This window comes from Rhamphochromis longiceps, linkage group LG18 (genome assembly GCF_057381845.1).
Source record: "Rhamphochromis longiceps isolate RC_006_pf linkage group LG18, R_longiceps_female_GT1.1, whole genome shotgun sequence".
Lineage (NCBI taxonomy): Eukaryota > Metazoa > Chordata > Actinopteri > Cichliformes > Cichlidae > Rhamphochromis > Rhamphochromis longiceps.
Window position 1 is genome coordinate 22,204,795 of NC_140574.1, and position 26,833 is coordinate 22,231,627.

Below are 26,833 nucleotides of genomic sequence, written 5' to 3' on the forward strand. Positions count from 1 at the left end.
GATGACTGAGCATTGTCCATCCACTATTAGTGAAGATTTTAGGATACATCTAAAGTCTCCAAAAGGACCCTCAGTTCATTCATTTATTTATTTTTGGTATATTTTTAATATAGTTTAAAAAAATAACATAAACTGCTGCTTACCTATTTATATTTCATTGTTTGTTCATAAGCCTTTTCTGTTCCCTCACCATTAAAATTTTCACAGTTAGTCAAGTACAATAGAAAATAATCAGGGGCATAAAAAGAGCACATGTATGAAAAAGAAAAAAAAACTGCTTTATTTGGAATAGTGCACACAGAGGAACAGAATCCCAGAAAGATATTTCTATCTGCATTTAGATTGGACGGCTTTCACAGACTGAACCCCCTGAGAGAAACTCCGCGCAGAGGACGCCCCCGCTGCCTTCCCCCCAATCAGATGTAATCACAGAATCACAAATACGAGGGAAAAGAATGAGAGCTCAAACAAGAGGCAGAGCAGGAATGAGAGAGGGATGGAGGAAAATAGTTAATCCAACAAACTGAATGGAGGAAGTGTACCTCGTAGCCTGGAGGTGATGGGAGGGGAGAAAAGAAAACCCCAGGCAAAGAGCTGGAAGTGACATGAAAGGATGCTCTCTGTCATTAACAGACCCATCTGTAGTTCCAAAAATAAAAATTTCTTCTTGGTCAATATTGTTCCAACTATTATGGACTTTAAAGCTCTAAGTGTAAAGTGTAACTTAAAAATATTTATGTTGCTGTCATTTACCACTTAAGAGTCACGTGTGGGTAGGATAGCAATCAGAGCACATTCCAGCTGCAGCAGATCACCAGGTACTGTAGGTCTATCTGTGCATTAAAACCACAGACAGGAGTTAATTGAACTCCTCATCTTGTTACACTGCAATGCTCCAGAGGCCTTAGGTCGTGACATCCATGTGGATGTTACATTGACGGGCACATTATTTTAGTTAAGCTGATTCTTCCATGTCAGTGGCACTCCCCAATGGCAGCAGCCTCTACTGTGGGCCAGTGAGCCGCACCACACCACAGAGAAGAGCCCGAGGTCCAAGGTCAAGCAAAATCCCCACTGGACTCACTCTGTAACCTGCAGGATCTAAAGGTTCGGCTGCCAACATTTGAGAATCAACATGGGTGTTGTCAGCTGTCTTGACAGCCCTCCAGAGGTCCCATGTACATTTCCCACCAGGTCAAAGCTGATCTGTCAGCACCAGGGATGCTTTCTAAAAATAAAAAAAACTCCCACAAATACGCTTAAATCTGAAGAGGGCAGTCCCAGAAATGTAACTGCTTATCCATCAATTAAAAAATGAGTGCTCAGCTTCCAAAGATTTAAATTTTAGTAATTTCAAGCAAACCCTTCATTATGTAGACAAAACAGCATAAAATCACACCTGAAATGTTGCATGCTACAAATGAAAGATTGTATTTTATGCTAATCATTTGTACAAAAACACAATCTGTCCAACAGCCTAAGCCTTTAAAGTCTGAGTCTATCACAGCAGAATCAAAGAGATTAAAGTAATGCATGCTCACTGTATTGTATTGTATTTTTTCCTCGCTCTGTTTTACTGGAATAGCTCAAATGGAAATGCCATGACCCAAAAAATAAACCTAATGTGCCCAATACACTGAGGTCAGTTGGGAAAAGTCTGAGTTTAGCGCCTTGATATTGTTCACAAATTATGTGAACTTTTCTTGGAGTATTTAATGGCCAAATATCATAAAAGTTTGTCATATTGTACTTGAATTTAGTTTCACCAGCCCCATCATCTTTCACATGTCTGCACAGTGTGAAGCTACAGGTTAACTTCAAAGATTGGAAACTGCAGGAAACAGCAAGCTGTGCTAAGTCCATGTGTAACAAAACAAAAGTTTTGTCTGTATCAACACAAAATCTTTAAAATGTGTTCAACATCAGCTGAGGGAAAGTTACATCCTGGCGTGCTTTGTTTTCAGCCTTCACACTAAGCCAAACCACGCTGTTATCTAATGCTCCAACAACATGCTTTCCCCAAAGTGTGCAACTATTCCTTTATAGAGAAATCCATCATTAGGCTGGTATATAATAATCCCAGGCTGTTATGCAAGCAGTTAAACCTTGCAGAGGTGCGTTGAGGCGATCTGTATTTAACAAAGCACTTTGCACTAGCCAAAGGTAGTTTTTTGGCATTTGCTTGTGATTTTCATCAACTCATAATGTGACCATGTGTATCTGTTGCAGATCTGCTGAAATAAAACATTACTACTGTGGTGAAGTTTTTACTATAAACTCTGTACACTGTTTACAATTTTTCTTCAGTTTATACAGTTTATATAACCTTAATATAGCTCTCTCTGTTTCCCAGTTTTAAATCTTGTTTAGCCCACACTCTGTTATATGCACAAGGATGACTTTATGGTGATGAACTCAGAGATGATAAAATATTATCTGCTCCCTTCAATTCTGAAAAAAATCACAGGCTCAAATCCTGCTGTTTCATTTTAACAGTTGGAATATCTTTCAGGTTTATTTTTAACTCTTCGTTGTGCAACAAAAACAGACAAAATACTTTTGCATGTGGCGAGATAAAACTGTATGTTGTCTGAGCGCAGTGACTAGTAAAGTAATGCTCTGATTCTGGAAATGTGCAATGCAGGTTTTCGTTTTAATGAAAATCCAGGCTGACCACTGCCGTGCATGCCAATTGCAGTGAAAGTAATTAAAGAGAGAAACTTATCTTCAGTACGGGCAGTCAGCTGGCTGGGTGTGGGACCTGAAACCTGTGATACTATCCAATAGAGAGCTGCAGCTCGGGGATGATTTCTCTTTTGTTCTGTAATTGTGAATTTTATGCATAGTTGTAATGGAACAGATGGTTGGCTAAACTTGCATAAATGGGCTTGGAGCGGTTCCAGCTCAGTCCCTCTGAGCATGTCTGCAAACATCCCCAACATGTCAGGTCTTAAAACAGTCAAATTATTACAGACCTGTCTAGGTCAAGGTCTATATACATGTGTGTGTGTGTGTGTGTGTGTGTGTGTGTGTGTGTGTGTGTGTGTGTGTGTGTGTGTGTGTGTGTGTGTGTGTGTGTGTGTGTGTGTGTTGTTGGCTCTTTTCTGTTCTGCTACGATTACTCCACCTCCCTTTGTTCTTTCCTGTTGTCTCTGGTATCTCTATCCCCAACTGTATGTCGACTTTGTCTGTTGTTATTGTTATTATTATTTGTGTTGTTGTGGTGATTCGTTTCTGCAGAGCAGAATGTGCAGGAAGGAGACAGAGAACTCACCCAAGCTTAAAGAGAGCAACAGCATCAGAGGAAAGAGGATCTGCCGCCCAGCTGCACACAGAGCGAGCCCCATCCTAGACCTGCTGAGAGAGGGGGAGGAGGGAAAGTAGTGAGAGGGAGCGATGATATGGGAGTGAAAATCACTCTCAATCGGAGGTAAAAATGTTTTGAAAGTCAGTGTGTTTGTACAACTGAAACTTCAGGTTTTATGCTTGGCGCAAAAGTATTTTAGTTGCTCCGTTTCACTTTAGCTTCAGATTTTTGACACAACTATTAGAGTCTCCTCATTATTTCACTCTAATATGATTTTGATCTTAAAAAAATGACAGATTTGTGCATACACAAAATTGGTCGAGTCAGACAATTGCCTGATGCCGTACATGACATTTAATTTCTAGAAACACATATTTGCGTATTAATATGTTTGCAGAATGTCCGGATTATGGATACAGGAAGCTTTTTGGATTCCACTTGTAGTTTAAGTGCTATTAACCAATCACCTCTGAGCAGACTTTGACACCATGCTAGTAAGCCATTTGAGTAGCGCATTAAAGAGGGAAAGCATTTGCCAAATTAACCCATTAGCTTTTAAAAAACTATTTGCATACATAAGCAATGATTAGTGGACAGAAGAGGAAGTCTCAGCCTCAGGCAACACCTCTGACAACACCAGAAATACACTAGGAAATATTCCCCCATCTCCAGAAACAAAGTCATCAAGCAATAAACAGTGGGTTCCCAGACTGATCGCATTAAAATGTAATTCTAATCAAAACCACCAACTGAAATTTTCACGTGCCACCTTTTTTATAGTTGAAATTGGGCTGAATTAGATCTTATTAGAGCTCTGTATCATCTTGAAACTCTAAAGCTCTAATGCTTTCAGAGCCTGTGGTCAATAGAATGAAGAAAAATATTTATATACTAGAGAAAAGTAAAAGTAAGCTGGTTAAAATTTGATTTCTCAACCCCTTCAGGCTGTAGAAAAATAACAGCCCTGAAGGGGTCCAATTTACAGCTGCACTCAACCACAAATTGTGCCCAGCAGTAATGCCTTGTATGGCAGGTCGCTGCTACCAGCATGTAAGTGTGAGTGTGTGAAGCAGGAAATGAGGCAAATTTTAAAGCACTTTGAATAAAAGTCCTAAAATATTAGAATATGATTTTTATGAGGTTTGTTTGAGGAAGTGAAGGTTGGCGTTTCCTTTTGTGTGCCTGATAAAAACCAGGTGACGTTGTTTATAAAACCTTCTTCAAATCTAAGCAGACCAAGTGAAATTAGTAATAACTGTGGCAAAGGAGGGCTGCATATCTAGTATGTAAAATCTAAAGCTTTTGTGCCATTTCAACACAGCAAAAAGGAAATTACTCGCAGCATCCTGCTCATTCTCTCTCCAATACAAGTACAGTACTGTGCAAATGTCTTGAGTCACCCCTCATTTATTTTGCTAGAAAACAGGAAACGAGTGCAGTGGAAATAGAAACACATGCGTCAAAAACAGAGTAACAAGCTGTTGTTAAATATTTGGTCCAACTGCCTTTATTCTTCAACACAGGCTCAACTCTTCCAGGCAAGCTTTCTTCTAATGTCTCTAAGTTTTCTTCAGGAAGAGTTCTCCAGGCGTCTTGAAGGACATTCCACTGAGTCCATTTCTCATGAGGCTTCAGTGAATAGTAGATCCATCTCTCAGGTCCTGTGTCAGGTCCCTGCTGGATTTTTTTCCCCCTATTCCGTAAGGACATGACTTTCAGATATGTTCATGTGCTGTAGGTAGCTTTTTAAAGCATTTCACTTCATCTATTGTTCACCCATTGTCCTGTTTCTTCAAAACACCTAGTTGGCGTGAACATATTTTTATGTCTGTCAAACTATGTTATCTTTGATATTTTTCATAGATTCGACTACATAAATGAGAAAAAATCATGAATTAGGTGCTTTTATATGCTTGAAAGATCATAAAACAAACAAATAAAACCCCTTTCCTTTGGAAATGGTCACGTACAAGGACCGGACTAAGTCAGAAAGGCAATGTCCAAAAAAGATTTTTCTAGATCTTCAGAATGCCTGGAGTGCTTTTGCTTAAAAGCATGTTAAAAAACTAGAAGTCTGACTCTTTGGAAGCAAAATATAAAGAAAGATTTTCAGTTTTTTCTTTAAGATTTTTGCACAGTATTGTACATACATCCATAAGTTAAGGTAACCAAACCTGTGGAGCCCTGACAAGGAGCAGCATCAAATAGTACTGACAGAAAAACTAATGCTGACCTTCACAATGTTTCTGAATGCACAAATTTCTGATCCTTTATTCACTCCTTTCCATTTCCAGCTTACCAGTGGCAACGTAAAAAAAACCTTCCCCCAAAACAGCCTTGAACACTGAATCGCTGAAAACGAAACCTTAGGTGATCGATTTTATTTATAACAAAAAAGTAATACTGCATTACAAACACACTTCACTAGAGCTTGCATCCACGTGTTGTCTAGACAATGACCTAAGAAACGCTATTGTGTGTGAGAGCCTGTAAACTGCTTTCAATCGATGAGACAAGGAGACCTTTGAACCCTTCCTCTCCTAGAAATGGTAGGAGGCACTATGGACAGATTTGATGCAACAGCTGAGGCTTTGAATATTGTGAGTCTGGTTTGATGTACCAGACGCAGTATGAGAGAAATCTAATGTAGAAAACTGGACTGAATTCTCTGACAACCCAATGGCATCGCTCCAAAAGCTGCTGTTAGACTGGGTGAACATTTACTACCGCAGTAAAAAGGCGATTGTGGTGCAGTCCTACTGCACAACATTCAGGAAATCCTACCACACATCGGAAAAGAGCTGCTGACTTTGCCAGAGGATTTGGCTTGGTGCCCGAGGCTTCTCAGCTCAGTGGTGAGATGTCTGAGATGGAGCTATGTGGTATGAAATGGAGATGAAGAGAAGTGCGTGCAGTTTGAAGAAAACACAACTACTCTATGTTTTTAAAATATATACATGTACATATTTTAAGACGGGTTAAACAGCACGGGTAAATCTAAATGATTAATTCACTTGTGGACAAAGCTGTCTCTTTAAGCATTCTTGACTACACCAACACCTTTAACTGAGGTTTCCTATCAGACTCTTTGAAGAAAGTGAAATTGTTTTGAGAAATTTGTCCAACACATCTTGATTTCAGTTAAAGTAAATTATTTATCCAAGAAATCAAAAGGCCTTTTTTGCATTTACCACGGTAACAGCAACCCATGCCAACAGCATCCCTCATGCTTAGAAAGAAGATTGTGTAACACCAGTTCAGGCTTTAATAAATTACAGGAATAATGGTTGCGCTGTGTCCTGACCATGAGAAAAGCTGAGTGAAACCTTCAAATGTATAAAACCGGAGTGTGTAGGTCTTGGAAAGAAAACCTTCCTCTTGGACTCAGTGACACCTGCCAAACTAAGCTGTCATTAAACAACTATTGAGTGTGCAATTTTTAATAGTGGGCAATCATTTCCATTTTGGACGACTGAAAAGAAGCACAGACCCCGCAGTGCCACACACTTTGAGGCATCCCATCTCTAAAGGTGGGTTAGGCCCTCGTGACGGGCTGTGACAGATTGGGGTCGAGCCGTTGGGCTCTCTGCATGTTTAAGGCCTGAACCATTGGTTGAGCTGGCTGGGTGGGTGACAAGAGATTTCTAAAGGCTTGGAGAGGGTCGTGACACTGAGGAGATTGCCCAGACTTGAAAACGGAGAGCATTGGAGAGCGCTGTATCTGAGGGCCTGGGACTGGCAGGGGCCCAACAGTCACTACCCACACCAGCAGAATACAGAGCTCCGTCTGTATGGGTGCTACATGACACACAACACTGTATGCCTATAGACAGCAGCCATTCAAAGTGTTACCAGAGGGGATTTACAACATACAGTGAACCGGTCATCCAATCACAGCAGCGAATGCTAACCAGTACCACCTTTTGTTAAGGATGAGACATCAGATGTTGTGAGCGCCTCCCTCTAAATTGCCCCTTTTTTCTTTAACAGGCACAGTTGTGTCTTGAGGAGAAAAGAGCCAGAAGACTCTAAAGTGCTTCAGTGGATTTCAATGTGGATGTCCAGCTGACACATTTTCCCGATGTTGTCTGAATAGGATGCATTCTCAGAGCATTGTAAGAGCCGGCGAGGGGAGTGACAGAGATGCAAAGGAAGCTAACAGGCGAGCCTGGCAGACCTACATCATGTGAGTCTGCTGACTGCACTCATGATCATCATGATGCAGGCAGGAAGGGCCCCTTCCCCCCCGTCCCAAATCTCCTTCAGGTTTTCAGTTGGTAGGACACTTGGTTGTTAAAAAAGCAGGAAAATATTAGCTCCTGCTGCAGTTACATGTAAATGTTTGCATGCGCAACGTGGCAACTTTACGCCTGCAGCACCTCCGTCATGCTACATGTTTCATATGCTCCAAAGGTTTATTTAATCAGGCCAGGTTGGGACCAGTGTGACTGTCATGAACATGTGCGCCACATCACAAAGTGCAGTACCTTGCAAAAAAGTCTTCAGCAAGCCTTTATTTTTTTATATTATGATTCCAGGCAGCCAGAGTGTCTGTCATATTTGAGCAAAAGTTCTCCGTGCTTTCTAAAAAGGTCTTTCACTCATTTTCAGTCCAGTCCTTGTACCCGACCATTTTCAGAGGAATTTGTTTGTTTGTTTTCTTTCTTTGTTAAACTCCTTAATACTGACTTATTTGTGCATAAAGAAGATACTATCTCAAGGAATTTTTAGTTAAATCTACAAAAAAAAGTCTTAAGATAGGTGACTCAGTTTGATAAAAAGAGTGATTCTCAAAGAGCCATTAATCAAAAACTTGGCAACTGTGGGACAAAAGAAAACAAAAGAATTTTTAACTGAGGGTTATAACATTAAAAAATGGGACAAAAGCCAGCAAAGACCTGAACAGGACCTGACAGAAGTATCTCGGCCTTCAGTTGATCTACCTTTCATGACAAATGCTCTCAGTGGAGGATTGGCTATCATGGGTTCCTTCATTAGGAAAGGAAACAGGGAGAAAATGCTGAGGTATGCCAAATTACATATGAACTGGTCTGCAAATCAGTAGCAACAGGACTGAAGAATTAAAAATTGAAGGTTTTGATATAATCTTTTGTCAATATGTGCGGGAGAGAAGAGGACAGAGGTCCACCAGTATGTGTCTACAGCCATCTGTACCACATGGTGAAGGCTCTGTCTTGGTTTCGGGCTGTATTTCAGCCAGTAGTTGTTGGGAATCTTGTCAAACTTGATGTATGTTCAGATTTTGATCCACCGTGCAGCACCATCTGCAAAGTGCCTGAATGGCAACATCTTAACTTGTCAGCTTGACAATGATCCCAAACACACTGCCAAAGCAGGAAAAGCAAAGCTGGATAGAAAAACACACAGTGAAAAACTATCAGTCATGGATTAGCCTCCCCAGAGCCCAGACATCAACATTATTACAGCAGTGTGGGATCATCTTGACAGAGAATGGAAAAACAAAGTCATTTTATCAGCTGATGTTACAGATAGTTGGACTATAATCACTGAACACTGAGTTCGGTGAAATTATGTCTCCAGAAGACTTTCTCATGTTTCCAGCTGACTTTTTTTAAACTGTAAAACTCCAAAATAATAGCCATCATTTAGCATGAGAAAATAAGGGTACCGTACAAAAAGTCTGCCTTCTGTTTCACGAGCAAATAATAAATGTAACATGTTCCATGAAATAACTCAGTTTGATTTCTGATTATAGTAACGTAAAGATTAGTTTCACAGCTTTGTATATTTTTAATAATCTATCTTCACATTGATGAGACCGAGTTGATAGAATTTAAGACTGGAGAAGTATGAACATGTCTCACTAACTCCAGAACAAAACAGATTTATGTTCTTCCACTGCAGCAGGGTGGAAGCTAGCTGCAGGCAGCTTGTCAATAATACACCGTATAGCCAATTAATGCAATTGATTTCTGTGTTTGTGTTATGAAAAATTTGAAGTTCATATTTGTTTTCACAGTAAAAGAAAAAAAAAATCACTTCATGCTCAACATTTGACTGAACCTTCAGGGTTTGAGGTCTTCTTTCACTTTCTGAGTGATGTAAAATCCAGGCGTTAATATTATTTCCTTTTTTTACAGCAATCTGCAAAATCTTGAGATGACAAGAGGAAGCAGCACAATCAATGTCTAGCAACGTAACATAGTTTAAGAATTGGCCCGAGGACAGAAACTGTGGCAGTTTTACAGAAACGAGTCAAACTGTCTGCCGCGTGTCTCCTACTGCAAACCGACAGCAAAAGGTGATTCCTGTTCTCCCCTTCTTCTTTAATCATATCTCACAAAACCATTACCTCCAGAGAGCAGCCGAGTGAGGAGCGGAATAACAGCTCCGGATGAGTGACAGACAAAGTGGTGAGAGGAAAAAGACGAAGGAGAGAAGAGCGAAAGAGGAAGGTCATTTTATCAGCATTATGACAATAACACACTGCCACGGTGGAAGGTCTAAAAACTGCCTCAGTAACTCTGTAAGTCTTTTTCATTTAATGTTTGTGCAAAAAACAACAAAAAAACACTGAGGCCAGTCTATCCTGGAGACTCTGCACACTCGAATCCAACTTTTCCTAAGTAACTGCAGAGAAAAGAGTAAAAAATCCAAATTGCATTGTTGATGTCGGACCATAAAAGAGGCAATAAAACCAGAGAGCATGAACATTAATTACTCAAGAATTTAAAACAACAACAAGGAAGAAAAAGAAAATCTGGATCAAGTATTCAAAAGCCTTCACACTCAGTGTGCCTGTGTGGTCACTGATTATACTCAGAGCAGCTAATGACTCACTGCTCTGGCCTGGGCTTCAGCTGCAGAGAGGACACTGGAAAGCTGCTGGTCCCTCCGATTCAAGATTACACACTCCATCCTCTCACACTGACACCATTGATCTCACTGGTGCTGGGACGGGGGTTATTTAAAACAGCTCGATAACACGCTCAGGAGAGGCCGAGGTAAAATTTGACTAGATGTGTGTCCAGTAAAGTGGGAAAAGGCAATTTAGATCAATCTGAAGGATCCTTGACGCACAAGTCCAGTGAGATAGACACAGAGAAGTGTAATGACTTAGGTCAGGAATCGGCTTTGCACAAGTGTAAGTAGGTTACAAGCTGTAACAACTTTACTCTTTCTGTGTGTGTGTGTGTGTGTGCGTGCGTGCGTGCGTGCGTGCGTGCGTGCGTGTGCGTGCGTGTGTCTGTGAATTATTCAGTGAGACAACATGCAGCAGGTACCAAAGAGGAAATTTACTGTCGTGATGTTTAATGTATGTGTCGCCAGTGATTTGTAGGTACCTGAGAGAGACTGACAGCTCTTATACCATCCATCTGTTTCCTACCTTCCTGTAGTGTTATTAAGCTGCTGTGGAGCTGCACTCAACAGACCTGCAGCAGATGATCTCAGATATGCTCATTTTCTCTCTCCACCTCTTCATTCTCAGCCTCTTTCTGTCACTGCCATATGTGTGTTGGTGTGTGTGTGTGAGAGAAAGAGAGAAATTTGGTCAGCCAGCTGCGAGTTGGACAAAAAAGTCCATTTAAATGCATTTGATTAACATACGAGGGAGACGCATTATTTATAAGTGTGTGAGAGTGGAGCATTGTAAGGTAGCTTTCAGAGGAAAATAAAGACCAGCAAACAGCAGATTCTGTGTAGAGTCAATCACTGCTCTGAAGCAAATGCATCAAAATATATCAACATCAGAGGAGAAATATTGTGACTGTAAAGTCTGTAAATAATGGAGAAGAATTTGCTTGTAGATTCCAGAAGACTTCAGGCCAAATGATGAAAAAATGAATAAAAATCTTGAGATAGAGACTCAAGATTTGTAGGTACAAATCTCACTATCTCACTATGACTGGCTACAGTACTGTGCAAAAGTCTGGAGTCGCCTCTTATTTCTTTATGTTTTGTTAGAAAAGGGGGAATATTTGTACTGATTTATTAAAACGTGCAAACCTACAGCATAGAAGGCAAAAACAGAGTTTGTATAATTGTAACAAGCCTGAAGTAAATACTTGGTCTGACCACTTTAATTCTTCGACACAGATTTGTCTGTAGTCTTCAGGAGTAGTTCTCCAGGTTTCTTGAAGGATGTTATATTGAGACCATTGCTGATGAGGCTTCAGTGAACAGCAAACGGATCAACTGAAGAGCCAGATGCATCTCTCAGGTTCGGTGTCAGGTCTTTGTTGGAAATACTCTTCATCTGCTATGGCGAAGTTTTCATAGTTTTTTAAGGGCACGTTGCACACAGTGCCAAGTTTTCAGCTAATAACTCTTTGGAAATCACTTTGTTGTTCCAAAAAGTACCATGTCAAGTCTGTGTTATCTTTTGTAGATTCAACTTAAGAAACGTTAACAAATTACATGTTTGGTGACAGGCTTCTAATAAAAAAATAGTCCCTAAAGATACAATCTTAAATTGGTTTGTTGCTAAGTTGTCTGTCTATATCTATGTGTAAGAGCAACAGTGATTCATCCCTTGAGTCGGGTGCCTTTTTTATGCTTGACTCTTCTGAAAATGGTCACGTACAAAGACTGAAAAGGAGTGAAAAAGCAGCCAAGGAATAGCTGAATGAATGACCTTCAGAAAGCCTGGAGAACTATTGCTCAAGAGCACTTTATACAACTACGAGAAAGTCTAAATGCTTGGAAGCAAAATGCACAGAAATGAGGGGTGGTTCAAGGCTTTGTACAGTTAAGTAAGTAAGTTTAAATAATTACATTTTGCTGTACTTGGTACTAATTAGATACTTGCTGTACCAAATAAAACTTACTGAATCGTAGTTTCAGCTTGAAATCGTATCATTTTTTGCTATTTGTGACATTTGCTAGTGCGCTAACTTGATACTTTTTACTTTTTCCTCATGTTTCTGATATTCAGTCTCTGTCCATCTCTGTCCATTATCAGGCTAATCCTCCATTAATAACACCATCTCTCTGCTGCTTGTTGCTGAGATTAAAGCAAAATAAAAACACAGGCACAAAACCAGCAATGAGCTAAAATAGGCTGCAAACAGCACCTTTCACGTTACAGTCCTTTATTCCGTTTTATCATAAAGAAAGAAGCACCTTTACACACGGAAATGTTTTGTAAGTCAAATGAGTAATGATTTAAAGGTCAAAGGTCAAATATAAGCATCGAAAGGCTGTTAGCATGCTGAAGCCTGCTGTGTCTGAAGGAGAGCACAGGTCAAAGGTGAAGCCTCTGAGGTTGGCTCTGAGGAACAATGCTAACAAAGGATCAGGTGCTACCTTCTGTAGTATATTGAACCTCCACACATTCACGCCCTCTGTGTACGCCTTGCATCATCGGATCTACCGTAAACAGACCGCCGTTTATGACCACAGTTCAGTTCTGCAGCCAGAGGTGGTCAGAAAAGTGAGTAGCTGTGAAATGAAATGGAATAATAGACCCACACGCTGGTGGGACATCATCCAAGAAGATTCCTCGTCTTTAATGATGTGCTGAGTCTGTGGAATATCAACTAGGCGAGGAAAGAAGAAGGGAAGAGTATTGTCCTCCAAGTGTTTGTCACCAGTGCCAAATGCCTGGAGAGTCTTGAGCCATCAGCTTATTCTCACATCAGCACTTAACAATAACAGCAAAGAATTGCTGAATGGACATATTTCAAACAGGGGGGACGTTACACATCACAACATAACTGCATTAACCAGCGAACGTGTGGAAGATATTCTAATCTCTGTGTTGCGGGGCTGTTAAAACTTCCGTGCTGCCTTCAAGACCTTCTCCTCATCCATCTGTGAAACCAAACATTTGTCTTCCACCAGACCTTCGAGGAGAGCCCCTGGCCAAAGACAAAGAGAGGGCCCTTCTCTTTGTGTGGGTGAGCTGTTCAGCTGTGGTCCCATCTAGGCTTGTAATGATTGGTTTCGTGGGTTGCTTTAGTCCCTCCCAGTCTATAGACTGAATTTGATTGATGGATTGGCTTGCCCAATCCCCCTTGGGTTTTGGCTGCTGGGTGCACAGGCTGCGAGAGGGTTTCAATATTCCGCAGAGTGACGGAGTTCGACAATATCCCAATCCAAGGACCTCAAAACACTGAGTATTCATTTCTCTTGCACTATTTCCCAAGTGTTTGCAGTTAGGTCCCCGAGCTCTGAGATTTGGGAGCTGTCCAGTGCTGAAAACAGACAGTTTTTACAACATTCACTGTAAAGTCATTGTTAGTCCACAAACCTATTCCCCTTCTGGCTCCACACGGACCACAAAGCCCAAAGAGATCGTTAAAGCTCCCATTTTGGTTCACAGCTTAGTTCACAGATGAGTCCGTTGCTTATAAAATCCAGGTTAAAAAACATCAAAAAGAGGTTTAAAACACTGCCCATCACATTCTGAGCCAAACAAAATCAGAACCTTTTAATAGATGCACAATCATACAGCAACAAGCCCGTGGCTCTCTCCAAGTTAAGCTTATTTTGATCATACCTAAGCCGCTATAAGCGCAAAGCTGGTGCTCATTTGCATTTATATAGTCTCATTCTGTTAGCTATTAACACTGTATTAGTGGGGAATAGAACCCATAATCACCTAAGTGACATATTAGAGTTGGCACTTTCTAACCATAGAGAATAAAATCAAACCTTGACTGAGAATTACCTTTGGCTTTCACTGACAAATATGCCAGCAGCAAGGCTCTTGAAACAAATTCACATGAGCTGAGACCAGCATGGCTTTTACTAATGATTATTTTCATCAGAAAATAACACACACAAAAAAGAAACACAGCAGTTTCATTGATTGCCCACTGAAACCCAAAGATATTGACTCTGCAGTTCTATAACATCTGGAAAAACAGTGATGTTTGTCACTCAGCTACAAATAACTTAGTGATTGTTTCAATAATTCATTTTTGTCTCCACAGAAACTGCAGAAAAACACTGAAATGCTTCTGCAGATTTATTTTCCCCAGCCAAACTACAGAAATTCAGCTCATGTTCATACACAAGACAAAAAAAAGCAGAAAAATGCTCACATAAAGCTGGAACTAGTTTTATGCAATGATTAATCACACTCTAGCATCTCTAAAAGCATTGCATATGAGCCTCTTTTTTTCCATCTTCCACTGATGCAAAGTGGCTCCTTAAATTGCAGACTGCTCACAGAGAAATGCACGATAAACAATACAGAGGCTGAATGAGTGCAAAGTTTGCAGCAAATAGACAGCGAGGCAGCTGAACTGAGCTCGTACTCTATTTTAGAATCAGACCCCTTTCTTCCTCACAACACCGCTCTCTGATCCCTCTGCTCGTATGAGTGCACTCATCTACATACACACTTCAACACGCAAACATACACGCAACTACTGCATGCGTGCCAGGGCTCATGGATGACTCACACACACATACACAATCTCTCAAGCACACACACACAGATCCGGACAGGATGAAAAATGCATGCTGTAAACTTTCAGCTGAGCCTCTTTGCCTCATTCCTCACTTTTCTCTTCTCGCCCTGTAAGCACCACTTCTCTGCCTCTCTGTAGCCTCTTGCAAACATTTTCCTGAGCTCCTCTATAACGTGTCGTTGCCTAGTTAACCTCGTCCTGCTTTATGGCACTGACACACAGCTGGTGGTGGGCGCACTAACAAGGCAAAAGAAGAAAAGACTTGGACTCCTCCAGGCTGAGGCGGTGAATGGAAACAGAATGGGCTTTATTGGGCTGCAGGGGCTCTCATATTCTCAGACAATACAGCTCATTCGTCAAGGTGACTTAAACTGTTCTCCTCCTTCACTGTGATTTGTACATGCCAGTGTTTGTTTACAGAGCGGGCACTCATCAATATAAAACCCTCTAAGATCTGTTCACCTACTTGGCACCAGGCAATCCATCTTTTTACCGACACTTTTTTTTTGTTGCTTCATTTTTCTTCTCACATATTTTCAGCAAAGCAAAGCAAAGTTGGCACGGGGTACTTCAGTGTAAAGATAACATACTGACAAGCAGACCCTGTGATCATTAGTAACTCAGATTCCACGGAGGATCTTTGATGTCAGGCGCAGGTGACAGCTCTGGAGATGGACCACGAGATCTGATTTTGGCAGTCACTCAGCACATGTTGTTTGCTCACCAAAAGCCTCTGATTTACATAATAGATTTCACAAACACCTGTTCAAGAGCTCGGATGCGCTTCTACAATTGCATCACCGGTAGAAGGCGTCTTCACCTTCTGGTTTCCTTTCTTTCTGACATCTGTAGATTAAGATTTAAGAAGGTTTTTTGCGCCCGTGTAAACCAGTTCTCGTGATATGAAGACAAGCTCTCCTGAGATGAAACCATGTAATGGGCACGCTAACGAGGTTACTCGCTGAGTTGATGATTTATGCATGAACATACATGGGTTGTAAATATAGACCAATATTAAAAGCTTTGACCTGTAAATAATTAAAGATATCCCAAACGGGTGCGATTTGCGCGCCTCTCAGAAGCTGACGGTGTGATCGAACAGGAAGGCATTGATTGGTCCACAAGAAAAAAATACTTTAATACTTTCTGGTATTGTATTTGCATATAATTAGAGCAATGTGAGAAAAATGTACCCATGTTTGTTTTTTTCGGGTTTTTTTCTTCTAGCTGCTCTAAAAGTACGTTTTTTAAGCCAAGAAACGCACACTTCAAAGCATCTTCCCGCAGCAGAGCGGTCTCAGCCGCCTCCGGCTACCCGGCGACTTGAGACATGACACACTGACCAAATGACTGATTTCATAAAGCATGCAAGCGAAAAACATTTTATTCTTGCCTTTTTCTCTCTCTCTCTCTCTCTTACCGTGTCTACCGAACCAAGGTTCGCCTCAGTGGTGCAGTCCTAGGGAAAGCAAAGCTTTGCGCCTCAGATCAGGTGCTCTCCAAAGCTCCCCGAGGGGTGCAGAGACGGCGAACGACGGAACAAGGGTGAAACAGCACTTTGCAGAGGCAGAACAGAGACCAGGGGGAGTGTCTGCACAAGCGCTCCGGATCTTACTTTTCACTCCTTCAACATTATCTTCTCCTCACTGAGCAGCAGCCTATGCGCCGGTCATCCCGTCAGACGCCGATTTGTGCCAGATCGGAGCAGGAGCACTCACACAGAAAGAGAAAGAGAGAGAGAGAGAGCGAGAGAGAGACAGCAAGGTGCTCCCTCCGTCCCCCCTCCTCGCCAGCAGCAACGCCGAGGGAGAGAAGCGGAATCGGTCTAAACAAAGAGGCAAGCAGTGACGGGCAGACGGTTCCAGCGCCCCCCATTCAAAGAGTGGGGATAGGGTGGCGGTGTGGGTGGGTGGGAGGGATTGAGGAGAGAGTGGGGGGTGAAAAGAGGAGAAGGGATGTAGTTTATGTGACCATAATCCGATTCCTATATAAACCTCCGAGGTTGATCCGGGGTCTGCGAATTAAATTTACCCGTAAGCTCACAGTGACAGTCTGACCATCAGTTAACCCCCACCCAATGGCGTGTCCAGCGGGGTGGCCTGGGGGGGCACAGGCCACCCCCCCCCCCCCCCCCCCCCCCCCCAACCAGACTGGCCACCCCAGGTGCCACCCCAAAGGCAAAACAATAAAATTCAATCAAATATCAAATGTCCGATTATGTTTTCACGGTGACGCTCAGATATCCGAGTGTAAGTGAATGCAGCATCGGCTTCTGCGCTATGTGCATCAGGTTAGCAAAGGTAGGAGAGCGAAGCACGAAAGATGGCACTGCAGGAAACAATTTTTCGGTGAAAGAAAATGAGGACAGAATAAATGTCCCGGTAAGTAATATCAAGTTTGTTGAGTTTAGTAAACTTCGGTGAAATTAGAATACCAAAGAAAAAATAACACTTAAAGAATTATTGCAGCTGTGGAATATTTCAGACAGTATGCTACTGAGGGCAGCTAACATAAGAGTTATGAGTTATACGATGTAATCTAAGTCGTAACATTGCTGTATGGAGCTGCAGATTTGGTTGCAGGTTAACATAGCTGGACTGGCCATCGGGCTTATTTGACTTATTTTTTATTTTTTTTGTAATGGCATGAACAATGAGAGATGGTGGATTGGCCAGATGCAGGTCGATGTGTAGAAATAACTCCGTTGTTTGGTGGTGGCTATGACGGGGCTTCCACAGAGGCCAGCAGGTGGATGAGGGAAGGGGAGGCAGGAGGAGAGCCCCGAGGCGGCCACCAGTCCGAGTGTCAGGTGAACTGAACTTCAGGTAAGAAGTTATGACCTGCAGTCTATCTGGGTCAGATATAAACCAAGTTTAGGTGGAGTTTATTTTCGTTGTGCTGACTTTTTACCGTCAGTTGCAATAACTCATACTGCGTTCTAGCCAGTTTGACGGAGTTTTTATACAGCTGGGTGGGTGCTATGATGTTACTGATAGTGAACTTTATTTTATTCATAAGGTTAGTTAGTAGAGTTGCCAACGGCTCCTTAAAAATGGAATGGTCCCTCATTCAGAGAAAATATTACACGTTTCGTATTGAGCTGAGAAGAGACGCAGTTTGTCCCGAACTTTAGCTAGAATGCAAAAAGACACAAAGCTGGAGTTATTCTGTCTTTACGCTGCACAGCTGCCTCTTCTTCTCTCATTCTCTCCCCCTGCCTCTCCTGTTGCTACTTCAATCATGAAACTGATCAATGATCAGCTGATCGTCTCTCTTGTTTGTTTATCGCCCACTTTGCACCAGAAACAGGAAACCAGCAGATGTTGCGCTAAACAACAGCAGCACGTTTAAGCTTGATCAGCTGTTGTTAGAATGTATTTAATATTAATTTCTAGTATCAGCTGATGTTTGCTGGAGCCACAGCTGTAAAGCTGCTGGTCATGATGTCTGTTTAGATATGTGGTGAGAGGGAAACATGAAGATGAAACCAGGAGATGTCCTTACTGAATCATCAGAGCTGAACAGGTGATGGAGAAACAGGTTTACCTTTTAGGTGACATGAATGAGTTGAAGTTATCAACTGTTTCTGAGAGACAAATAACACCAGGATCCTTTTTTATGTAGCTGACAGCTGGTAACTGTGCAGGGGTGGATCTAGGAAAGTTTTGCCAGGGGGCAGGTAGGGCATTAACAGGGAGAGGTGGGCACAAAGAAATACTTTTCTTTCTTATTCTCATTTAAAATACCTAGTTTTTATTAAATAATTATCTAAATCTTACAACCAAAGTTTTTATCTGACGTAAAATGTATAGAAATCATACATATACCAACAAGACAGTGTACATCACTGTCACAACAGCGTTTGTTTTCAGTCAAAGTCTTTATGGCTTTACTACCTGGTGGGTCGGCCTGTAGTGAAAATGCCCAATTTTTTTGTCCCAGTCCAGCCCTGCAGGTTAATACTGGCAGTGTCACCATGCCAGCTGACTGTATTTTATCATCAGCCAGTGTTGTTCTTTATCAATATTACCAAAGTTTACCATAAGGCAGCATAGAAAGTATTTACTTGCTTTCAGGTTTTATTCAAATGTTAGTCTTTTCAGTTGTTTCCCCACTTTTTTCCTGTTTCAAAATCAAACACCAGTTTGTGAGAAGATTATCTTCTTTTTTTAATAGGCACAAAGTTTTGCATTGGTATTGGCTAATTTGTCAATTGTATGTTACAAATGTTCGTATTTTAATATTCAAAAATGTTTTTGTCCAAAACATATGTGCAGTATATGTCAGTAAAAATACTATGCAAATATTGCTCTCCTTGAATGCTGAGTAAACACTGACAAAGCACTGATTGTATCTCTTGTACTTTATCAACGCAGTATCTAAAAACTTTGCACCGTAGTGGTTAAAATCTCATTCTAATAAGAGTTAAAAGTGCATTTGGTTATTAGGTTTATAGGATTATTGAATTATGGTTAACGGTTGGTAGAAATTTTTTTTAAACATTATCTGCCAATTACATCTGCCACCCTTCTCCAAATCTGTGCCCCTACCTGGCCCCCCCAACAAAAATTTTCTAGACACGCCACTGCCCCCACCCACCCCAACACCCTCGTGTCACCTCGTGTTTCCACACATTTAATGGAAGAACTTGTGTGCTTACGCGTATAACCCCCAGGCCACCTATTATAGACAAGCTGGGGCTCTTGTCCGTTTAATTAACGTTTGCAGGGTTTGACCTTAATGCTGAGCAATGTTAACTGTTAACCGGCTGCATCAGACAAATCTCCCAACCTGGCAACATCTCACTGCTGCAACGTTGTGCGCACAAACCCAGCAGCAATCGGCGGTTTGTTGCTGATGGCAGCCCTTGGCCATTGGGGCTGTCTGACCACAGGTCCAGCTCCTACACTGATTCCTGTCAGTGATCAAGTGAGAAGAGCAGTTCACTCCTCTTTGTTATTCATATACTGTAGGTCTGCAGTCTGTTGCTCCGTGCTCAAGATGGTTTTGAATTATGCATCTTCCCTTTTGTAATACAGGCAGGAGTTGGTTTTCGAATCTTAATCGAGCCACTAATCATGATAATCACGATGACTGCGAAAAAAGTCTGTATATACTCTGTTTGATTTCATTCATTTATTCTTATAATAAGATTTGGAGAACTGAGGGGATTTACGGAGCTGGCGTGCACACAAAAACTTCATATTTCAGATTTATCTGCGTGGAATTGAGGCCTTAAATTAGAGCATTAAACAAGTAATAAAGAATATGAGTTAATTTTTACCTTCATATAATAAAGATTGTGTAAAACAGCGTGTTTCAGTTTGACCATGCAGAAATAACGACTGTTTTGATTTTTTTCAGTTTAAATATTTCACCTGTGAGTTTGTGCTACCTGCTTAAAACTACTTAAAGTAAATCAAATTTTGTTCTGGCATCTTGGGGATAGCAAACGCCAGTAAACACACCATGAATGTATTCTAATATTAGATCATTGCAATAATAAGTAAACATGCAAAGCCAGCAGACATGGAGCAGCATCAGCATTCATGTAGAGTACAGCAACCACATAATGAATGCAAGTTTAATATTTGTGATTTGGGCTCCACCCATTCCTGAAGAAAATATCTGACTGTGAAGCTGATAAATACTTAACAACAGCCGTTTTTATCCTTGGGCTAAGTTTGATGTGATAGCAAACAAACACAAGTAAATGTGAAAATGAGCATTTTTTTCAAATGTTCCATTATTTGTTTGGGGGTAGTTTTAAGAAAAGAAAAGAAAAGGGAAAATGACAAAAGAAGAAAAAGAAAAATGAAGCCAACTCAAAGAACAAGTCCCAAGAACTGCAGTTCATAAGAGTTACACTTGGGCCCGTCTCCACACTAAGTCAAACCCACAGTTCCTCACCCCACAGTGTAAAACTGCCAGATTTCACAGCAGAAATAGACATTTTTAAAATCTTGTCCAAGTAGCAGTTTTATTTACTTGGTCTGAGTTATTTATATACAGTGTTGTTAAAATGTGCTTGCCCCCTTCCTGATTTCCTGTTTTTTGTATGCTTGTCACAGATTTAAATATTAGACAAAGATAACAACTTCTCATTTCTAAATGAAGGTTTTTATTATTAAGGGGAAAATAATAAAAGGCTCGAGATTAAGCACAAGTAAGGGGTTGGCAGGAGTGACAGGTGCCCAGTGTGCTATACTCACACTGGGTAAAACAGTGACTGGAGGCTATAGCATAACCAAAACTGTTGAAATCTTGCTGCCTCTAGAGTGGTTGCTTCACAGATGAAGACCAAGTCTGCAACTACTAACACTCAGCCGCCATCTTCAAAGTGACTTTAGTGCATCAAGACAGCGATAAATAAGACAGAATCAGTCTGCCATCAGTCTGCGACAAATGAGGTCATGTTGGCAATTACATGCAATCTGTTTGTGATGATTAATTGTGATCAGTTGCTAAAAATCACAAATGGCATAAACCTGATTGCATTCAAAGTCCAACCAGAACCTCATAGATGTGAAGCAGAAATTGAGAAACTCCCCAAATTGTGACGTAGTTGCTGCAGGGCTGAAATTTAACAAATGCCACAGAAGCTCAGCAGGTTTACTTTCATAAGAATATAAACAGAATAAAACCAGTTGGCAACCAGCGGAGTCGAGCCCCCTGCAACGAGACGTATGACAGATGAGTTGCGCTCATCTGATTCAGATTGATTGCAACCTGCTGAAAATCTGTCTGCGTTTATAAATTAGACCTCAAAGTATTTTTAGTTTCAAAGTTTATTGTCATATGCGCAGTAATTAATCATGTCTCTCTGTGCAGTCAAACTTTTTCTTTGCTGTCCACAATAGATGCCAAAAAGAAAACAATCCACATATAAAATAGAAAAATGAATGATAATTAAAAACAATTTAAACAGCAATTATAAAAAGGGCGTATGAGAAATACAACAGATATATAAAAGATTTAAAAAAGGAAACTATACAGACAAAATAAAAGAATGTGAGCCGTGATAAGCGATTCAAATATATTAACGCAGTTTCGCTTGTCAGTCTGTTTCAGAGTGGTTGCAGTCAGACCACAACAAAGTTGCCTCCCTCCTGTGCCGTCTTGGGATCAAAAGGGTTCACCAAAGAGTTGTGTTGTTGTTGGTCACTGCAAGTACAATCAGTCACTTGGAGGTTGCCCCCACCCACAGAAGAAGAAGGAGGACAAGAAGAAGAAGTTCGAAGGACTCAGCTGTTTCATTTTTAATTTCTTTGGTTTAAGCCAAAAAAAGCATTGTGTTTAATAACACAATGAATTATGGAAGCTCTAGCTTTAGCTGATAATGCCCCATTTTCACTGTCGCACATAAATGCAAAGCCCAATGTTTCAAAGTTGTTTTCCATTAATGGTTGACATCATAGTGATGTCTATCTTTAATGTTAAGTCTGTGGGCATGAGCAACGACTGCAGCCTGTGAAGTTTGGGCTTTAGGAGCTTGTTATGCCTTAATGAATTAGCTACTGGAGTGTAATGTACCTGTCATTAGGAACTGTCCTCTGATTACAGTCCCAGACTCTGAGATAAACTCCTCTAACCTTATTTAACACTCAACATCCTCCGGTTCCTCTGACGGAGGATCTAAAAATGAATCTAACTGATGTCTACAAAGAAGGGACGCGCTATAAAAAGACATCAAAGTGTCGTTTGAAATGTCACTGAGAAATGTCGGTTAAAGGGAACTGTGAAGTCAAAACGAGATCTGGAAGCCTGAGAAAACCTTCAGAGAAAACTGGATGTATGCTGGGCAGGAAGACAAAACAAAGCATGCCTCCAAAGGAGATGAACGTTTGGCTGGCACGGGAGAGGCAGCTCACTGTACCAAACAAACAAAACCCACGCAGAGGAGTCATCAGAAGGACACGTTACCTGCGAACTCATCAGAAGAGTTGGAGAAGAAGAGGAAAGAGCGGGCAAAAGCCCATAAATCTAGAGTGGAAGCACTCTGCTGGCAATGAAAGCGGCGATATACAGTAATGCCAAATCACGGTTACTAAGTAATCACTTAGCGGGCGGTTAGATGAATGGGTCGGATGGCTTTTATGTGTCTTTCGCCTCGGGGGCCGTATTTATATCATTTTATGTATTTTTATCATTTACAGAAACAACAGCCGTCTACCACCGCTTCTGAAAATGACACTGATCAGAGGTTTGGAAATGACAGAGTAAACCAAAACAGTGAGCTGAAAGATGCTAAAAACTCCACGGAGCTCGGGGGGACTGCAGATTCAAGTACACAAAGACTTTTCATCTATTGTTCCTATCAAATTTTAATTGGAGCACCTTCAAAGGGAAATAGGGATAAATTTGGATGTCAAGGGATTAAACATCCATAAAATGTGTTGAAAGCGGTGCTTCCTAACATCAGATGGTAAGGTAGTGATGCATAAACACGAGTCATTTGAAATATAATGCGGTGCTTTTGCAATGAACTTCACACCTGCGTAGAGATGACTCTTCAGTTTATGCCTCTGTGTGTTTCCACTTATACTTCCAACACTGAGGAATTCAGAGCTGCCTGAGCTGTAAACAAGGCGTATGAGTGTACAAGGAGAGGTGTGTGTCAGCCCCAAATTGATCGTCTGGAACAGAAGCCGACTTTAGATCTACACAGTACGGCTGTACCACAGAGGCAAGGGAGCTCCAAATAACATGAAATTATTGCTTTTGTTAAACAGTGTAGTCTTAAAACGCAGGGGCACTTTCTGCATCTCCTTCCCGGACTGATGCAAAAGCTTTTCCTTTTTGTTGTCAACACAAAACTCTACAGCAGAAGCGCTGCACGTGACAACAAGCCCTGCGAATGTGAGTTCATTCAGCCATTCGAACACCTCGTCATGCTCTCTTGATGTCTATGTGTTTGTTTTTGTTTCACGATGAGGGAACAAAATACAAAATAAAAATCCAAAATCTCCACAAAAAAGCTGTGTTACAGTCATATTTAATCTGGTTTAGAGTGTACACGTGGCTGCATCCGTGTTAGTTCCTGCTTTACTCATGGTGGCTTTCAAACACAATGCTGTGTTTTGTAAAAGATTTATGAGACAGGAGAAAGTGCATGGAAATTTCAGTCAGACTCACACGCATACACAAACACACTTACACACATACACACTTATGGATCCAGTAAAATAAAATAAACTCCTGATCCAGTTGCTGTGTTTATTTTACAAGCGGACACATTTATAGACGTTCTCATCAGCGCTTTGAGACTGATGGAAAAATAGAGACGGGCTAAACTGTGGGGGATTCATCAAGCTCTCAGTGCATCTCAGATTCCCTCAAAACATGACAGGAGGAGGAGCAGAGAACCGCAGAAGCACCGCTCTGAGAGTTTTTACTGCAGATGCCTTTGGGAAGTGCTACAGGGAGCTCTGAACATGTGTAAGATCAGCCCACCAGAACTAACATTGCAGGATTAAACTGTTTGCCTTGTGCTGTTTTTTGATTGGTTCGTAGCCACTCTGCTGCAGGAGAGGAGATGCAATAAAGACCAAATATATCAAATTATATTTATTCATAGTCAGAAGCAAAACTAGACATCTGAGTCTGGCTCTGCTTAAAGTTTACAGCCATAGAGAACAGATATGCTGTGGTGGTGGACACAGGCGGCAATTCATGCACATGCAAGCCCGAAGAAGGCTCATCCTTAATGTGAGCTGTGACTTTTAGAAATGTCAGGCGCCTCACCAAACAGACAAACAACGTCAATCACTCTCCAGCAAGGGGGCAGCCATCCGCGCACAGTGGAGAACACACAGCACACAAGGGAGGTCGGATGAGGATGCTGAGACAAAAAAAAGACTTCTGGAAAGCTATTACAGCATCTTCACTGGAGCAAAATGCCACTTCCAAGTAACGCAGGCTGTTCCTCAGTAGGAAGGCAGCCTGCGTAATGAAGCTTTCTGTAGCATCATGGCTTCTCCACGCACATGTTTGCCTATTATTTGCTGGCCTTGCTGATAATGAGAGGAGATCAAAGAAAACTACATAAAAAGATGGAAAACAGGATACCTCCCAGTCAGGAGAAATATAAACTGAGCTAGATTTTACAAACTCCAGTCTCTGTGCTGATGGGGCAGTTGTTCAGGCTTGATTTAGCCACCCTGCTAAGTTTAAATGTTTCCGAGCCCAGCAGGCCCATCTGGGCGGCAGCAGGGCAGTCATGGAGGAAGTGCAGGAGACGAGGTTGGCAGCGGAGCTAACCACATGTAATACCCCCATACTGTCTAACCACAGGGCCCTTGGTTTATGTTTGCTTTGGCCTAATTTTCCCTTCGTTCATATTTTATGTTTTCTCCGGAGGCTTCACTGAAGAACTTTTCCTTTAAAGGCTTGAGGCTGAGTTTCTAGAAAAGCAGACATGCATGCACTGGGTTATAATTTGAAGCACTGAGAGAAAGGTTTACAAGAGTTTTGTTTCTTTTCTTTTCTCTTTTTTTTTTTGTCTTTCTTTTACAAGAAACATTTTATGGGAAAAATGTAGAAAGAGAGCAGATATGACATAAACAAAATGTCCCCAATATCACAGCAAAATAGACACGCCGGTCCACCGTGTCCATTTCACGCTTTGCATCTCCAAAACGTGAGATGGACATGCATGCAAAAGATGCTTTACTAGCAGGGGGAGATAACTTATTAAAAGCCAGAAAGTCGGTAGTGAGCAAAAAACATATGAAGTACATTCCCTGTCTCTTAATTCCCAGGAACGATTAAGCTAGGCAGCTAATGTGTATTTACATGTAAATGTGTTAGTAATTTCTGTTTAAAGGCTTTCCTGAGATTATTTTGTGCTTCAAATAAAATATCTCCCTCTACTGTTACTGCAAATTACTTCTGCATGCATGTACATTTCACATTTTGGAGAGGCAAAGCGTAAAATGGACACACGTGTCTATCACATGCTTTGCCGTGATATCGGGTTCCCCCAGAACAAACAGCTGTGTTCATAATTTTACATAACCTGGCAGAATTTGTGATTTTTGTGATTTCTTGGGGTCATTTTTATGTGTATATAAATGAGAATACCTAACTTTTCTTTCCTTAAGGCTAGTGGTTGGGTGAACAATTGTGGTTGTCCTCTTTAAATCATAATGAGAAACTACCCAAATATTTTATTATTACCTCATTTAAGATCAACGACAACTTGAAGTCTTTTGTGGTAGTTATGCTGCCCTCACGACACGTGACCATGTGAAGCTAGACAGCTAGCGAACAAAATAGAGGAGATCTTCCACACAAGGCTTGCTTTTCTTGCTTTTAATGAAGATCCTTTAAAGCCTTATGTCTCTCAAGGCTTCTCCTTGCTAATTCTTATTTGTAACTGAAACATACAGAAAATGAAAATAAATTGCTAGCTAATACACATCTTAATGACAACTTACTGATTAGCCTAGCTTAACACGTGCGTTACATTAGCATCACAGTTCACTCCATGTAAACACATATAAAAGTTATCTCTGAACATATTAATACTCACAAAGACGAACGTTTCCCAAGGTACAAGCGTGTAGGGCACTCTTAGCGTGTACATGAACTCGTTCACTCTTTTAATACTGCCGAAACACTTTTCACGGCATTAACGGAGAAAATACGTCAAAGATATGTTAATGATCAGAGCGCTCCCTCGCTCCCATTTCCGCACATACAATACAAAGATCGCTTGTGATAACGATGTCTCACTCTGAGCAAATTACAAACCCATACATTTTAACTGTTTTTAGCATGAATCACTTATAATATTTCTTAACTTTGAACTTATTTATCACTTTGCTTATGTAACTTAATCAGACTATGCACTAACTACTGACTTTTGACCAAAAGGCATAACACTCCCCGCTTGATATACACACATTATATCACAATAAACATCAATACAACATATTCAAACATCATTTAGCATTGAAGAATATTCATTCAGTCTCTGCAAGCAAAACAACAATCTCTGAAACTGCTCTGAGAAACATTTTAACAGTCCCATCTTTTACAGTCCGCACTTCCACTTTTCGGACCTTCTTGTCGCTGCTGGGGAATGTTTTTACTATTAGTCCCATGGGCCATTCGTTCCTGC

At 41.1% G+C, this 26,833-nt stretch overlaps 1 protein-coding gene across 4 annotated transcripts in view; it reads right to left on the bottom strand.

Moving 5' to 3' along the window:
• LOC146648239 (neurocan core protein-like) overlaps positions 1-26,364 on the bottom strand; it is a 57,185-nt gene extending 30,821 nt beyond the window's left edge. The window contains exons 1-2 of one of the 4 annotated variants that reach the window (XM_085388616.1): positions 26,243-26,364; positions 3,275-3,354 (exon numbers count right to left, since the gene is read on the bottom strand). In XM_085388616.1, coding sequence (XP_085244742.1) covers positions 3,275-3,347 — 73 coding nt within the window. In that variant the 5' untranslated portion in view covers positions 3,348-3,354; positions 26,243-26,364. Of the gene's footprint in view, positions 1-3,274; positions 3,358-16,129; positions 16,531-26,242 lie in introns of those variants that run through there. The other 3 variants (XM_085388618.1, XM_085388614.1, XM_085388615.1) reach the window with 3 other exon arrangements.
• Positions 26,365-26,833: the final 469 nt, after the last annotated feature.